The 17,275-nt window shown below is 38.1% G+C and overlaps 1 protein-coding gene across 3 annotated transcripts in view; it reads right to left on the bottom strand.

Moving 5' to 3' along the window:
• The window catches only part of LOC107722137 (splicing factor, proline- and glutamine-rich-like), a 37,848-nt gene extending 20,909 nt beyond the window's left edge, over positions 1-16,939 (bottom strand). The window contains exons 1-10 of one of the 3 annotated variants that reach the window (XM_016530359.1): positions 16,240-16,939; positions 15,564-15,752; positions 14,876-15,177; positions 14,365-14,460; positions 13,860-14,056; positions 13,652-13,736; positions 13,458-13,572; positions 13,323-13,371; positions 6,914-7,023; positions 3,276-3,779 (exon numbers count right to left, since the gene is read on the bottom strand). In XM_016530359.1, coding sequence (XP_016385845.1) covers positions 3,660-3,779; positions 6,914-7,023; positions 13,323-13,371; positions 13,458-13,572; positions 13,652-13,736; positions 13,860-14,056; positions 14,365-14,460; positions 14,876-15,177; positions 15,564-15,752; positions 16,240-16,749 — 1,773 coding nt within the window. In that variant the 5' untranslated portion in view covers positions 16,750-16,939 and the 3' untranslated portion in view covers positions 3,276-3,659. The other 2 variants (XM_016530360.1, XM_016530361.1) reach the window with 2 other exon arrangements.
• Between the last annotated feature and the right edge of the window lie 336 nt (positions 16,940-17,275).

The following is a 17,275-nucleotide window of genomic DNA, read 5'->3' as shown; positions in this document are numbered from 1 at the left end:
CTGCGCGATCCTCTTGTTCAATATTCTCTGGGTCTGAATCCGGCTCAAATTGATATGGCAATATTGACGCCATCCTTAACTAAACCGGAGCAGACGGAACTTGCTGCTTTGGCAAGGGGGCGGAGCAGTACTGAAACATCGTTTAAGCTGTTTGCCAATCACAACGCACTTTTTTGGAAGGCGGGCCTTCATCAAACCCGGAACTAATAGAGCCGTTTGTGCCATGCTGGGGAGAAAGGTATTGTAATAATGTAAATGTAAAAAATGATGCGTTTTTCGAACCACCAAGCATGAGAGCATGTTCTAGTACACCCCAAAACAAATTCAAGACATTGTAAAAGAGCATAATAGGACCCCTTTAAGACTGGTTTTGTGGTCCAGGGTCACAAATGGCTTGTCTTGTCCAAATGTCTGTTCTGGGAGTATGCAAGTTTGTTGAGCGGGTACAAAAGTCTGTGAAAAGGGCAGACTGCTTTATGGCTGCAACAAATATATGTATCGCTCTCCACTGTAAAAACGACAGTGATATTAATATGATTTTTGGCAGTAATCACAAAAGAAACCCCACAAGACTACATAAAGTTGCTTTAAATGAATTCAAAAATCATCAAATTCATTTATAGTTCATAGATTCATATATACAGCAAAAAGAAAACTTAAAAAATATCAGTCACAAAATAGCCTAAAACTGCTGCTTTGTCCAGTATAAACTGCACAAAATAAAAATCTAAGTTCTAAAATGGATTAACAGAATTAGATTTAAACAGAGAACAGAAATTTTCAAGCAATTCTGTGGAAACAAAATGCTGCATAAACCTCAATTTGCTTCTGAAATGGAGTGTGTACTGTTTTTTGTTCAGTGTATACAAAATCCAACAAGTGGCTAAGAGTTTTCAAAAATTGCAATCCAGTTAACTTGTCTTCTGCAGCGTAAAGACATTTTTTTTTTTTTTTTTAGAAAAAAATGCATCACTGTAATGTATGATTGAAGTTATAACGATGCGTGTTATAGGGAAAGTTCTGGAACCGATTGGGGCTAAAGCCTGTTTTACACATACTTTGTTTGCAGTGCGTATTTTTACCCATGCCCATGTTAACAGGTGAGAGCATTCACACTGCACACTGATGTGGTCCGACAATGTGTTCCTAGAGCGGTGCGTCTGCAGCGATCATTCCCGTACAAATCATTCCTATATTTGCTGTGCTGCATGTGCTGAATGAAAGTGACAGGGCATTATTCGCAGTAAAAATTTACATGGATTTTTACAATAATTTTGTAATTACGCCATAAATGCATATAATTAAACTGCGTGTTTCATGCGTTTCACAGTCAACACATGGCTTTTTGGCTAGGTTTACAGCAAGAAAAAGTGAGCAACGAGGTGACAAATGGATGGCACTCATGGCAATAACAACCAGCAGGATTGCTTATAAAGTTTTAATTGCAAAAGAAAAAGCATAAGAGCTGACTGCGTCTGTCAATGGTAAGTTTATTTAAAATGTTTGTCATAGCCTACTACTATTTGAACATAAAAGTAGGCTTGTAGGCTATGTTTGAATGTTTTGCCACTCGAGCAACTTTACAAGTAAAGTGCATTGAATAATACATTGTTTATATTAATTGTGTTTAATGTGATTACCTCTATGAAAGATTGTATTACTGTACAATGTAAAAAGAAAATCACAATACTGAAAAAGCATTATCAGAAACACTGTTCGGATTTTGAAATTAAAACAATTGGATAAAAGTTGTTTGTGGTATACAGCTACTGATCAGTAGCAGACGGCAAACACGTCCTATGTGAAAGCACAATGTGCCAGTGCCGCTTCTGCATTGCGCAAGAACCACACAAGTGCTGCATACGCACTGCTATCGGAGTATATGTGAAACGGGCACAATTTGTTAATAGGGATGTAACGATTCACTCAACTTCGATTCACGATTTTTTTTTAACAAAATGAGATTTAAGAAATTATAAATTAAATGTGTCCTTTTATTATTGCTTGGACAAAAATACTGTACGTTTCTTTGTGAAATTGAAATATAACACTATATAGCACTTGTAAATTATTGCTCTTTTGTGGGTTTTGATTGCTTCTATTGTCCTCATTTGTTAGTCGCTTTGGATAAAAACATTTGCTACATAACAAAATTTTAATATAATGTAAATGTAAATAAAACTGCTATTGTCCTCATTTGTTAGTCGCTTTGGATAAAAACATTTGCTACATAACAAAATTTTAATATAATGTAAATGTAAATAAAACTGAATTGAAATTTTAAAACAAGCCCCAAATCAAATAAATAAGTAACAAATAAAATAAATCTCTTCATATAAACAAAGGCTTTGTCTGTACTCTTTCCATTTAAAATTAGATGCAACCACTGCATTTTAATCATGATCCAAACAACAAATTAAATAAATAAGTAACACAAATAAAATAAATCTCTTCATATAAACAAAGGCTTTGTCTGTACTCTTTCCATTTAAAATTAGAGGCAACCACTGCATTTTAATCATGATCCAAACAAAGATGCTGCATACATGCAACATGAGCAGTTTTTAATCTAAATTGGATTGTATAATTTCGAAATTTGAAGCTAAAACAGAATGATTTGACTTCAGTTGTGTGAAACTATGCATAAAAAATCTGCATGAAACAGAAACAGCAGACGAGCTGAATGAGACGCAGCTTCACTCTCTGCCAGCAGGTGGCGCTAAAAGCATTTCCTTGGTTTCCGCTGTAAACAAAGCAGCGCTGCACTTATGAACTTTAATATGCATTATACAGAGGCAAGAGGAAAAGAAAAAATACCATCGAAAGACGCAAGTAGTAAGTTCCCCCTTAATATAAACTCCTAGCCCTAATTGAATCGCGATTTGTTTAGCACCTCAACCGATTTGAATGGTCACATTTAAATCGATTTTCAACCGGCTCGCGGTTAATCGTTACATCCCTATTTGTTAACCAATGAAACCAAGTCAAACAGTCAAAAAAAACAAAAACAAGTCTAACTAACTGTTTAAGCTATATTTCCAAATCAAAATGAAAACTGATATCGGACCATCAAACCATATTCACCTTAATAGCCAAGTTGTTCAAAGTTACCAATAAATCTGAGCTTTAAACCGTAATATAAAGGGGTCCATGTGCAACAACCTTTAAGATGGAGAAAAAAAAAAAAAAGCACTAGATGCCTATGTCTTACACGTGTCAGGTGTCAAGATGTCTGACACCACAAATTTAATCATTGTGCCAAGAACACCTGATTAGGGTTTTGGAAAACCAACTGCACTCTTTATTGAAAATGTACATGTAGTATTTTAAATGTGAATGGCACAGAACACAGCCATAGTAAGATCAGAACAATTTACAATATTCACCAGTAAAACACAAGTAACATGACAAGATAAAGACTAGTAAGAAAGAGGATTACATGTTGGTAGCACTAAGCCACTGCTGGCTTCAATGTTTTTTTTTATATAACCTATTAAAAATACAAAATAAAAATAGGACGAAAAAAAATCTTGCCACAAATGGGATGAGTTTTCAGGCTAAAACGGCAAGAAAATTCTTTAAACTTAAATACATCAATTGTGACTCCAGAACCGAGCCTCTGGGTTTCCACATACAAACTTTGATTTTAAAGTGCCAGATCAGAAGCGTGGCTTCTTGGCAGATGCTTCATATTCCTCACGGACCCTGCCAAATCCTGGGTTTCCAGCACCCATGCCCCTTGTACCCCCTGGGCCACCTTGCGGGAAACACTCATTGCGCTACATGGACCATTTTCAGTTATGTATCAGTTGGGTATTTAGTTTGGTAGAAATGATGGAGTTTACATCCATGGGTAGGGGAGAAAAAGCAACAAAGGGGGAACAAGCTCCATGAGTTCCAAGAGTATTTTGAGCAAAGCATTATAAAAGTGGGATCCAAGGAAAACAATCGGCGAAACCGTTCCAACACGCAGATCCACAGGTGCCAGAGGTGACATAGGAAAAGGAAGAGAGGGTAATGCATTTATTAGTCAAATCCCATGACGATGCATTCCAATAGCGTTGCTGTGATAAATGCTGCAGGAAACAGTTACTAGCCCCATTTGCATGGGAGATTTTATAGCAGAAATGCGTTGGATGCCCCAAACTTATAATTATGGTGGAGAGGTTTGTACTTTAACAAAAACCCTCTGAGCCATGTGGGCAACTACCAATATCTACATTAGGAACACAAATTAGTTTTAATAAGAATTGTTATTCTGTTTCCGAAAACCAATTTCTACACATTTGTATTTATGAAGGGTTTTACTTAAATTTTATACATATTGCATTTTAAAATGTGTTAATGGTCACTTTTACATTCAAAGAGATTTCAGATTAAAAAAAGTTAGTAAAAATTAATTGCAAACTATTTAGCCATCACATAGTTCAATGTTAAACCACATTTCTTCAGTTTAACAGTGTTTATCCGGTACTTGTCAGAACATGTAGTAGTGCTGCTGGTTAACTGGATGAAATAGAATGTCTGCAAACGTGACAAACAGCATCCTGAGTTTGCAGTAAAAATGCAAGCTGCATTTTTGTAATTGACATCTAGTTTCAAAGTGTTCAAGATTAACCCATCTGTACAAAAAAATAACGCAGATTTGATATAATTCTTTAAAAACTTTCAAAGCATATGGCTAAGTTAAAATTAAACACTGCAACTGCACATTGACAACTTGCAAAAATAATTGCCATTATATCTGCTTGCTGTGAGTCCAATTCTTTCAGCATAAGAGGTTGACCACTTAAAGTCAACATGAAACTGCACTTGTAACCCATTTTTCTTTTGTAAAGCAACATTTCAGTGAAACAATAGCCAACAAAGGAAAAAAAAATTCAAAGCAGGACTTAGTCAAAGTCAGATTTGAAGGTGAGTGGAGGACTATTCTCCTCCTAAAACACAACCAGCACTCATGTGTTTAAATGTAGGTGGCCATGAAGCCAACAAAGGCAATCATTTTAGAGGTGGAGCAAGTTTTTTATACATAATGCACGATAAAAACACAAGAAAGCAGATGGGGTCCATTTTGATTTCATGTTGACTTTAAGTGTTAAATCTGAGAGATCTACTTTTAACATTCAGATATACAACTATAATGTTTACTTAAAGACAACATATTTGCTTTCAAACACTTATAAAACAATTAATTCAATGTCAATACAAAATCAAACCTCTTCTTTGCTAATAGTAGGCTTTTGTATTAATAAACTCATATTAAACGTTGAAATTATACCAAAATCAGATTTTACATTTGACAACAGAATGAGAAAATGCCCATAAATAAGGTTTCACTTTCACTTTTTTTTTACATTATACGCATTAAAAGTCTTTTGAAATGTGGAGCTATTTCTTGATACTTGCTGAAGCCTATTGGAAGCAAAGACCAATTCACATATTCCCAAAAACTGCCTGTAACTAGGCCATCAAACAGGGCAGAGGACCTAGGACAGATCCTTGTGGCACTCCATATTTTACTGGTGATAATTGAGATGACTCCCCATTTAAATGAACAAAGTGGTAGCGATCGAAATAAGGTTTCACTTTCACTTTTTTTTTTACATTATACGCATTAAAAGTCTTTTGAAATGTGGAGCTATTTTTTGATACTTGCTGAAGCCTATTGGAAGGAAAGACCAATTCACATATTCCCAAAAACTGCCTGTAACTAGGGCATCAAACAGGTTCAGCTATTAAAAGATACTGCAGTGAAAGCAGCACACAGGCAACACATTCAACAATGCAAAAATCTGTAAAGCACTGGTTTTGCTGCTGAATTAATTTGCAGCAACACACAGCATTCCCAGCAAGGGCTCAGGACAGGTAAACGTAGTACAAATTCACTATGTATGGATTTAAAAGGCTTAAAGAGTAAGTCACAGTATAGCTACATTATTACTACAAACTGCTGTAGTAATTGTTTTGAGACAAACACTTAAACTCTTAAAATAAAATAGAAATATTTAAAAGCACACCAGGCAGGACATAATTATATCTTGGTGATTATAGAAATGTGTGCCACGTCCAAGGAAAAACTCCCGAGTTCTTTTCATTATAGCAAATATGGGTCAAACTCAACCCCACTCTCAGCATCCAATATCAACAAAATTTAAGTATGTATGCCAACCATCACATCTCCAACCAGCTCCTCAAAAGCTCAGCCACATAATTTTCAGTCACTGTAACTGTATGTTGCATTCATTTTGTGATTAAGTTGCTTTTAAGTCTATCTGCACTAAATGCCCAGTCGGTCGACACTACGAAAAAGAGCTCAAAGCATGGAAACAGCATTTCCATGCGGGTACCACTGCAGCACTGACATGACTTTGCAACTGTAAATAAAAAAATAAAAAAAATAAAATAACCTACATAAGGGATTTCACCACAAAACAAGCACAGTATGTCATAGGGTATTATTTCACCAGGCTTTGTGTTTGAAAAGATTGCACATTGCTAATTTAAAGATTACACATCAAACAGAGCGTAAACATGCCTGTCTTTTTCTGCAATTTAGACAGGACTTACAAGTAGGTGTTGCAAGCAGACAGTTGTATAAAAATTCTTGGGCTTTAGTACAGACAGACATCCAAAGTAACAAGAGAAGGAAAGTGATGGGAGCTGAGCTGGAGTGCTGACAATGACTTCTTCCACTAGATGGAGACAATATAATTGAATCACAAAAGGGATCAAAATGCACTGCCCACTGACAAGTGTAGAAATAATCCATCCACACCTAACTTCCACAGGAAACCTTAAAACACAAAATGGCCTCGATTCCTATGAACCACAACAGCTCCATTCAAAGGTTATTGTGCATACAAAACACACACACACCACATTCACCCTCGATTTCAATTCAGGGATACATTACCATTTCGTTAGGCACCATGCCCCCTGGTGCTGGTCCCCCCATTCCCTGGTGTCCTTCAAAATTCATTCCTGTCAATTGGAACTTCTGGCTAGGTGACCCAAACGGCATATCTGTTTGTTTGTAAAAAAAGAAAAAAGAAAAAAACCCCAAAAAGAACATACATTATTAATAAAAGTAAATTAGCAAAATAGTTAACCCTGTAAAATTGTTAAAAAGTGCATTTACGGTTTTTGTTATATTTGATAAATCATGCTTTTATAGACCATAGATTATATAGTAAGAATGCACACTCAAAAAAGGGAAAAACTACTGACTAAAAACAGACTAATCACATAAAATGCATGTGCTGTCATTCTATAGCTCCCGATAGTCTTAAAGGTCCACTGGAGTGCCTTGAAACACGCACCGTTATTCTATGTATTGACATCAGTTTAACTGAAACAGGAAGACAGGGCGGGACATATCAAGCACCCCGCCCCCTTTTTAAATACCCAATAGCGTTCGCTTGTATCACAGCTTGGTCTAGAGCCGTTGTGCTTGGTAAAGCCACATTTGACAGGGTATAACAGCCACAATCTCATGGATATTGCTATAAAATATAGCATTCTGTGTAGAAATCAAATGGGTCCGATACGTTTTGTGGTCTGCGCCGACTTGCGCATGTGATTCGCTCCGTGCTATCATGTCCCTGGACCGGAGCAGACAGTGTGTGCGCGGTGCGTCGGTTAGCGAGACAGCACGAAACAGACTTCTTTTGCCCCAATGTAAATCATATTTACACTGTCTGAATCGTTCCCTATGCCCTATATAGTGCACTACGTGCCATTCACCATACATAAAATACAAATCCTGTGAACAAGGGTATATATTGTACTCTTATTAAATGTACCATTACTCTCCTATAGTCTTATATGAAATCGACCAACAACTTGACTAACAAGTGACTGTGTGATTTAGTCGCAAATTGAAGAAACATTTGTGATGTTTTTTTACTTCATACACACAAAAAAAAAGTGAAACTGACAAAATCTGATTTCTTGATGATTTTATATTTTATAATTGTTATTTTATAATTTCAAAATATAAAGGAAAAAGTATAAATGAATGACTAATAAGCCAATAAGTGCTCCTCTGCTGGCATCTACAGGTTATAATGGTGATCTGATGTATTTTTTTGTTCATCGCAGTATATTTTGGTCGACAAATCCTGTGAACAAGTGACCGATCGCAGCCGGCGCTTCAGCATCTATTTATAGTGTAGGGGGCAGGCGCTTTGGATTCTAGAGAGCATTTGATTGGTCAGAAGATTTGATGAGAAGCTGAAGTACGAGGTGATGACAAAAAAAATTATCCATTTTGGCGGAAGTGACAAACTGCAAGATTTGAATGCTTATATCTTCTAAATGCAGGGCTCCAGACTAACTATTTTTACTAGGAGCACTGTAGCCCGACTGAACATTTTTAGGAGCACAAGCAGAAAATTTAGGGGCACACCTTAAATCAGCCCGCAATGCAATCGTCACATAATGGTGATCTGATGTATTTTTTTGTTCATCGCAGTATATTTTGGTCATCCCATTGAAAATAACATTCAAATTGGATCATTTAGGAGCTTTAAAGTGCTGGAAACAGTTGTGTGAAATGCTTGTAATCATTAAAAATTGCTTGAATTTCTTTCTCAAAAGGCTGTACAAACCCTGAAATGAATAATGTAATAACATTCGACTATTTCTGCCACAACACCATGGTTATAGACAGCGTTACTACTTCTGGCTTTCTACGTCAGCGCTGTCTGATCTGTTAATAACAGAGATTTCTGTGCAGAATTTGAATGCTTCTCAGTAAATCTCGCAGCAACCATTATTCATTCTGCGGCTTCTCACTGGATGTCGCAGCACTGTGCAGCAACAGTGTTGCGAAATCAACTTTGGTTCCCGAGTGAAGCTGTTCTGAGCTCGGACCAGTTTGTTTGCGTCATGGTACGTGCTGCGCAGCTCAAATGAGTAGCAGGATTTTGTTACGCTTTTGTTTCGTTTACCGTTTTATGTATCTCATATGCAACAGAAATGGCAACGCGAGTTGTGACAACAGCGCGGAGGTCGCGCCAGTGCGACGCGCAAAAAAATTTACTCGCACCGGCAGAAAAATGGTCGCAGTTTGGAGCCCTGAAATGTGAATTTTGTCACTGTTTTGGAGTACACTGCAGGGCTCGAAATTAACTTTTTTACTTGGTAGCACTGGTGCTCTCAACTTTAAGTTAGGAGCACCAACAAAAATTTAGGAGCACCCACTGAATATTAAGGAGCATCACAACTGCCAATTGAGTGAAAGGGCTGGAACATCCTGATGATTAAATGCTTCATCAATTGATCCGGATTCTTTGATCTTTCATGGCCAATTCTGATTGCGAAGAAGCGAGCGTAAGCTGATACTGACAGCTGATTTTTTAAATATTTATTTTCTTTCTTTAAGCAAGAGACAAGAAAAAATGTAAATGAGTACATGGACAAGATATTTGCTCTATTACAAGCTTCATCTGTAGCCATTTAAAATTAGAGACAACCACAGAATTTTTATCATTTAACCAAACAAAGATGCTGCATACATGAGCCGTTTCAGATGTAAATTATAATGTATTATTTCAAAATCAGAAGCAAAAACAGAATCGTCTGACTTTAGCAGTTTACAGACTAATTAATATTTCCACACAAAATGGCATTTTGGAAAATGATTTCAAATGGAGTTTGTGCAAGTCCGGAACAGACATTGGCTTAAAAAACAAAAAACAAACAAAAAAAAACTGTCGGTTCCGAGTTAGCTCCCCGTCACGTGACAATGGAGCACAGCGAAAGGGAATGATTGGCGGCTAATATAACCAATCTAAAATTCGCATTAGATAGAATGGTGGACCGTTCATTGTATCAGCTCACAGCAGGCACATAACTGTGCAGTAATTTGCGAACGTTTAGAAGAGAAATGAAGAGGTCGCACCACAACAATTATTTGCACTCGCACAAATATTTTGGCGTCGCACAGATTACATTTCAGCAGCATATGCGACCAAAACGGTCACAATTTCGAGCCCTGCACTGGCTTACAGACAGTGGTGGGCCGTCAGGGTCAGCAGGGCCTTCTCTGCTGGCCCTATAAAAAATACAATTGTGAGAATTTTTATTATTATTATTTAGGTATCATTTTCATTTGTGTAATGTCCACAAAATGGCCTATGATGAGTTTCGTTAAAGGGGTCCTATAATGCTTTTTCACTTTTTTAATTTTAGTCAGTGTGTAGTGTGCATGTTTGGGCATAAAAAACATATAGAAAGTTACAAATCTCAAAGCCCACTCCAAAGGGAGATATTTCGTTTTTTAAAAATCCCTTTTCAAGAACTACAACGAACGGCTCGTTTGGACTACAGCGTTTGTTTTCCGGGCTTTGTGATATCACAAAGCGGCTCATTGGAATATCATTACAAATAATTCCCGCCTACAGAAATTCGAATGGTTGGGGGGTGGGGAAGGGCGAGGTTGCGGTTAGAACGCTTGGTTGAGTGAGTGCATCAAACGAGACGATGAAGAAGAAGTGCTGCTGCAGAGTTAGTGCATCAGAGAAAATGAAGAAGTCTTTGTTTGGGCTTCCGAAAGCGGATGATGTCAGGACACAGTGGTTGCAATTTATTTTTTAACTCTGTTCCTGAGCATTATAAACCCCAATTTGCTATTGTGTGCTGCGCATTTTACGGAGGACAGCTTCCACAACACGAGGGAGTACAGTGCTGGAAGCTACCCCCAGCGTTTAGTTGGGAATTTCCAAGGTATGAAAGTGAAATTCAACAAAAAGAAAATGACAGTCACCGGCACCTACACCAGATCTTGTTGCCGATCTACTAAAAATGCCTTTTTCAAGGCGCTCTTTTGTAGACAAAAGAAGAATAACTGAGAAAGGATAAACTACACTCAAACTGAATTCGTTAACAAAGGTTTTGTGCGCCATTTCAAGAGTGCTTTGAGTGGCTAACAGCTAGCACCTAGTGCTACCCTTTTGTTCAAAGACATTGCATCTGATTTGTAACGAGCATGAGTGACAGAATCATCAGCCAATCAAATTTTGACGTTCAATGACAGCATGCCCTCTGGGTCTAGAGACGACGTTACATCCCACACACAGGTGACTCTGACCGCTCACACCAACCGGAAGGGGAGGGGTCGTGTGACTCGTTACGCTCTTCGCTGCAAACAACTGAGGGAGTCCTGCATTTTCCGTCTTTGACGACGCGTAAAAAAACTGCACATACCGCAGGAACGGTATAACGGAAAATTTTAGTGGTTTTGAAACCGTGACTTTTCCAAACCGCTGTATACCTTGAAACCGGTTATCGTCCCATGCCTAGCTGTACTATATATAGTATATTAGTTTGTCAGAGAACTGGTCATATTCCTAGTTATATTCCAGACTGCATACTTTAGGTTGCTGTGTGTTTTGTGCTGTTGATTCAGTAGTGCTATTGCATTGTGTTAAATAGTAGTGCAGGAAACGCTGTGTTTTAATATGTGTTTCATCTGCATCTGTAGAAAAATGTATGTGCAATTTTTTTTATTTTATAAAATTATTTGCATATTATATAAAATTTGTATTTTAGTTTATTTTATTTCACTTTATTTTTTTGTATTACCATATTTACAAAGACAACAACAAAAGCATCCTTCCCTCGATTGAGGAATTAATATGTTTTGCTGATGCAGTTGTTTGTTCAGTGGCCCATGTGTTAATGTGTGAGATAATTGTCTTTGTTTGTGACCATTTTAGGTAGATTTAACCCAGCACTAGTACATGGACTTTATTTACAAGTGATAGGTGAGTGCTTTATTGTTTGACGAGTATTGTATCATGCACATTGTTATGGAGGTGTATGTGGTGCGTTGATAATACTGTGGTGTGGTGTGTGGATGTCCAGCATTTGTACACTTTTGCTGCTGTGTGCGTGTCGTCATTTAAGTGACGTGAATGTTCATAGTGAACCGCGTATTTGTGGATTACTTTTACTGATCCATGTAGGGAAATTTACTCTGCATTTAACCCACCCTAATCTAGCCTACTGTTGAAATTGTTGATCAGCTGTCATTGTTGTTGAGAGCCTGTTTGCGGCATAATATGTGTGCATCAAATGCAAATGGCTGCGTTAGCTGTTACAGAGATGTGTAAGTTAGATGTGTAAGGGTATGTAGTTTACAGTTGCTTACTGAAGGCCCTGACTGAAACCCCATGGTACACTACTGCTTATAGATAACCTTAAGACTAACATATTGATACTAACACCCCAAAAAAAAAACATATAATGTAATACAATGATGGGAGTTAAAAGGAGTAATGTGAATGTTATATCTAACATTCAGTAATGTGATATATCATGGTAATGAATATGCACGATATTGTTATCGTGGGCACGAAAATAAAAATACCGTCAATAATTATTTAATACAAATTATTCAGATTTTTTAAATGCATTTTAAGAATTTTTCCCCATCAACTGGTCAATACACAACACCACACTCTCATGTAAACAAGCACAGATGAGAAGCGCATGGCGGAACACGTGAAGGAGCAGCCGTTACCCCGGAAACCCCGTAAACAAAGCAGCTGTGCTACTTTTTCAAATGTAGGGCGAATTCCAAACAGCTTTTTTGCGCACTTGAAGGGCACTTTGGGAATGAACGCCATTTGTAGGGACGTTTCAAACTTAATCCCTTCACGAAGGGCCCTTCCAGAAGTACGTTAGCGAAGGGAACATGCAATGGTCACTTCACTGAAGTGATTTCTATTTGTGATCATGTGATCTTCGGTTAGGAGATTTTGCGATGCATTTTAAAGTAAAGTTGTGGTTGATTTGTCAAGGTAACATTTGGTCTGTCATTCCATTCACCAAGGGAGTTCCAAATGCTTATTCGAGACAGTAATGCCCTACACCCTTCAAAGAACACACTTCAAGGGCTTTGCCCTTCGAAGGAAGTAGGCCATAGGGATGCTCAATTCCGTTTGGAATTCGCCGTATTTAAATGGTTTAAAAAGCCATTCAGATTTTTGTATTCGCAATGGTGTTCACCACAGCGCCAAATACTAAAATATTTGGACTTAATAGGCTATTTACTTATTACATTTTAATCTGGATTACAACATGCCCTAGTATTTTAAAAAATAATTTAGAGTGGAGACAAAAAAAAAAAAAAAAAAAAAATTCATTGATTATTTCACAGGCTTTCTACTTGCTATGAAAAGTATGAACTAGAAAGGTCAGAAGGCATGTAAACAGAGTACAAGTTTTTCAGCAAAGTTTTACAGACTTTTAGCACATAAGTGTGGAAATACTGAATTCCTAGACAATGAACCATAGAGAAACAAAACGCATCTTACCAGCCAACCCCAGGCCTCCACTAGAATTCATTCTCATCTCCCTGTCCCTCTACAAAAAAAGGAAAATATTTTACTTGAAAGGATTTCACCAACATTGTAAGTAAATGCTGAGAGCTTTCTGAATGCATTACTTACATTATCCATAAAGCCGCCCATTCTGTAAGACTCCTCACGTTTGCGCCTCATTTGTTCTTCAATTTCTCTCTGCCGCATCATCTCCTCCTCTCTCCTACGGCGTTCCTCTTCTTGCCTGAGGTTGAGAACCAATCAGTTAACTATTACATCAAAGGTTTCCAGAACCACAACACACTACACTACACCAGACATACCTGAGCTGCATCTCCTTACGTTTCTGCATCTCCTGACTGTGCAACTCTTCCATGCGACGAAGTTCCTCTTGACGTCTAAGAAGGTCTTTTGAAACAAAATGATCCCCCAAATCAATTATTCACCCCATAATCTCTCTCTCTCTTTTTTTTTGTTGAAAGTAGCAAAAAGGCCAAACAAATACACCAACTCAGCAGAGACAATACTCACCCTGTCTGAGCATGTTTGCTTGGTGCTCATGATATGCATCTTCCATCTCTGCTTCCAGCTTCTCACGAGCCTCACGAATGTTTTTCTCCACTTGCTGCCTCTGTTGTTTCTCCATCTCATCAAGAGACTTCCATCGCTTGGAGTATTCAAACTCAAAAGTGCCAGGACGGGCGAACCGAGGAGGTTGCTCTCGCTCCCTGAGGTTAAACCACAGCCGTTAACAAATCTGACAAATGTTATGACCAATAAACCATGAGGGGGGGGGATTCATCTGAATGAAGAAAGCGGGGCTGAACCTACAAAACTAGGCATGTGGTGAATAACGTCTTTTTTTACAGCTGCCAAATGACCACACTCAAATGCTTGTCAGACCATCTGTCCAACTTCATTTACATGAAAAGGGTGTTTAACCACCACCTATTAACTTAAAATTGATTGTTAATCCCAATAAACTAGGTTTCTAGTAATAGAATATAAAATATGTGAAGCAGCATTTGGAACTTACTTCTGATAACTGGGGTTCTTCTGTGCAAGTTTCTCTGGTAAACCGTCCTCATCATCGTACTGTTCTAACAATTCAACCACAATCGGACGGGGTGCCCTAGAAAAAAATAAACAGAATGGTTATGTGAAGCAATATTTTATAAACCTACTCACAAAAATTGCTCTTCTGCCAAATTGTACAAATTAAGAGAATTTCACGAGCAATTAATCACAACATGAAAATCTGATACCGTCATATGCCTAAATTAAATAAAATGATGAGAATTGAGAGATGTACAAATATGCATTCTTTAAAAGCCTGTTGTGTCCTATTTGATAAATGCACTTTTTTTCTAAGAATGACACAATCAAATTTAAGTTGCTTCATCTAGTAAATGCTCATCTTGAAATATAACTATAACATATGTTGTTTACTTTATAACAGAATGGTTATGTGAAGCAATATTTTATAAACCTACTCACAAAAATTGCTCTTCTGCCAAATTGTACAAATTAAGAGAATTTAATCTTACGATGTGAGAAGGAACACTCCGTCACTGATCCGATCAAGGGCCTTCCGTGCAGCTGGCTTGGAAGAAAACTCAACAATGCCCTTCCCAGTTGAGCGGCCACGGTCATCTACGGTAACTACAGCCCTTTCCACCATTCCAAACTGAGAGAAGGCTTCTTCCAGCAGCTCATTGGACACAAATGGAGACAAGTTGCGCACAGAAAGTGCAGCAGAATGAGTGGCAAAACGAACTCTAAGTGGTCTGCCTTTCATTGGAGTATCATCCAGCTCAGCTTTTGCGATCTCTGCCAAGGCACGGGATTCCTAAAAAAAAAAAATGTTTACATACATATACATTCACACACATACATCTCAACTCAACTCAAACTTTATTTATAAAGCACTTTCAACACCACGACTGGAACCAAAGTGCTCTACAGAAAAAGATAAGGGGAAAAAAAAAATAAGAATAATAAGAATAATATAAAAACAAATGAAAAATAATAATAGTAAAATAAAATAAAAAAATTAAAATACATAAATAATAATAGTAACAGCAGAATATGTCATACACAGCTAAAAACCATTGTCAAAAGCTAGAGAAAACAAATGAGTTAAGCGAACTCTGAAAAACACCCAAAATCTTACATATGCATTTGTTTTTACATAAATACAGTTATTAGCATTGCGTTTAAAGCTATAAATCGTACCAGTCTGATAAATCCAAAACCTTTGCTTTGATTGATGAAAATCTCACTGGGCTCCCCATACTTTGCAAACAATTTCCTGAATTCAGGTTCAGTGATGTCGTTTGGTAGGTTCCCAATAAACAGACGGCAACGTTGAGTGTAGGTTTTCTCCCCGGGCTTGCGCAGCAAAGACAGCGTTGCCTTCAATTCCTGACAAACATTCATAAAATAAAAACGTAAATCTAAAGCAAACATATCGTGCGGCTAAATTTGAGCGACAAATCAATGTTACTTGAGTCATCTGCAGTGCGCGTGAACGACAGTCATTTACAATGCACAAGTCAAACATAACCTACTTTTATCAAACAACCTGGCCACACAGAACACCGAAAGGTTAGCAAAAAGAGAAAAACACGTTCTTAACGTTCAAAAAGCGAAATAAACGTATAAACTATCAGGTTTCAATGCATTTTATACGGATGGAGACACCAGGGGGACCAATATGGAGTTTAACCTTTGTTTAAGCGTCTACAAAATGGCGGATCTCCCTCAGTAACATTAACCACGTACTAACGTTACCGAACAAATGTGTGCTAAAAGTAATAATCTTATAAATGCAACGTGCTCAAATCCCTTACTTTCTCACTAAAAACAACGCTATTATATACTCCCCCTCCCAAGTATGAAGTAATTTTACCTGAGAGCTGTCCTCGCTCTTGGTGATCGGTTGTTGTTGCTGTGGTGGTGGAGGTGTCTGCTCTGTGTCTTTCTTCACGGGAAAAGGCGGTTTTTGGCCATTTCCCATCCCACCTTTGGGTTGGTTCTTTCTGGGCTGGTTCTGTGGGGAACCGAGGTCCGGGGTCTTCAAGGTATTCTGTGGCGGTGGAGACTGGATCTTCGGCTGAGCGGGGATGGCGGTCGGCTGTGGCGACGGGCCTTTGTTGTTACTCTGCTGGGCCAGGCCAGAGCCTTGCGCCGGAGGCGACTGGACCGCTGGCTTGTTCTGATTGGATTCCTGCGGCTTCTGTGGCGTAGAGGCCTGGTTGGGTTGGTTTCCCTGATTCGGCTTAAACCCGCCACCCATATGGGGCCCTCGGTTTTGATAAGGATGCTGGTTTTGATTTCGAAAGTTAAGATTTCCCATGCCGCCGCGCATCCCGATTCCTCCGCGGCCTCGGTGCTGGAATCCTCCACGGTTACGAGACATTTTCCCACAAGCAGACTGGGGAAAAACCGTTTAAAAGATTTCGAGAGTAATAGACAAAGTTAAACAACGGACTATATTCAAAAACTACAGAGGAGCTGGTAACCTGCACTCCCGAGGCTCGCTTTGTAAAATGGCCGCTGGTTGCGTGAGAGAAGACCGTAGAAATGGGAGGACCGACGTGCTCACGAGCCTCCGCCCAAAATGAAATCCTAACGGTCCAACGGGTTACTAGCACGCTCTAGTGGCACTCGTGTTTTTCATGTGATCTTGCAGGCTCATTTGCATTCTTCTTATTCTTGCTCTTTTTCCGTTGTTTTGGCCTTTTCAGAAATATTGTGAAATATTTTTATTATTTAAAATAACTGCTTCCTATTTGAATATATTTTAAAATGTAATTTATTCCTGTGATTTTAAAGATGAATTTTCAGCATCACTCCAATCACGTAATTCTTCAGAAATCATTCTAATATGCTGATTTGCTGCTCTCTCAAAAAACATTTATTATTATTATTATGTTGAAAACAGA

Source organism: Sinocyclocheilus rhinocerous, unplaced genomic scaffold (assembly GCF_001515625.1).
Source record: "Sinocyclocheilus rhinocerous isolate Xijiao unplaced genomic scaffold, SAMN03320098_v1.1 scaffold781, whole genome shotgun sequence".
Taxonomy (NCBI): Eukaryota; Metazoa; Chordata; class Actinopteri; order Cypriniformes; family Cyprinidae; genus Sinocyclocheilus; species Sinocyclocheilus rhinocerous.
Note: the sequence above shows the minus strand (reverse complement) of the source record. Positions and strands in the feature narration are given on the sequence as shown.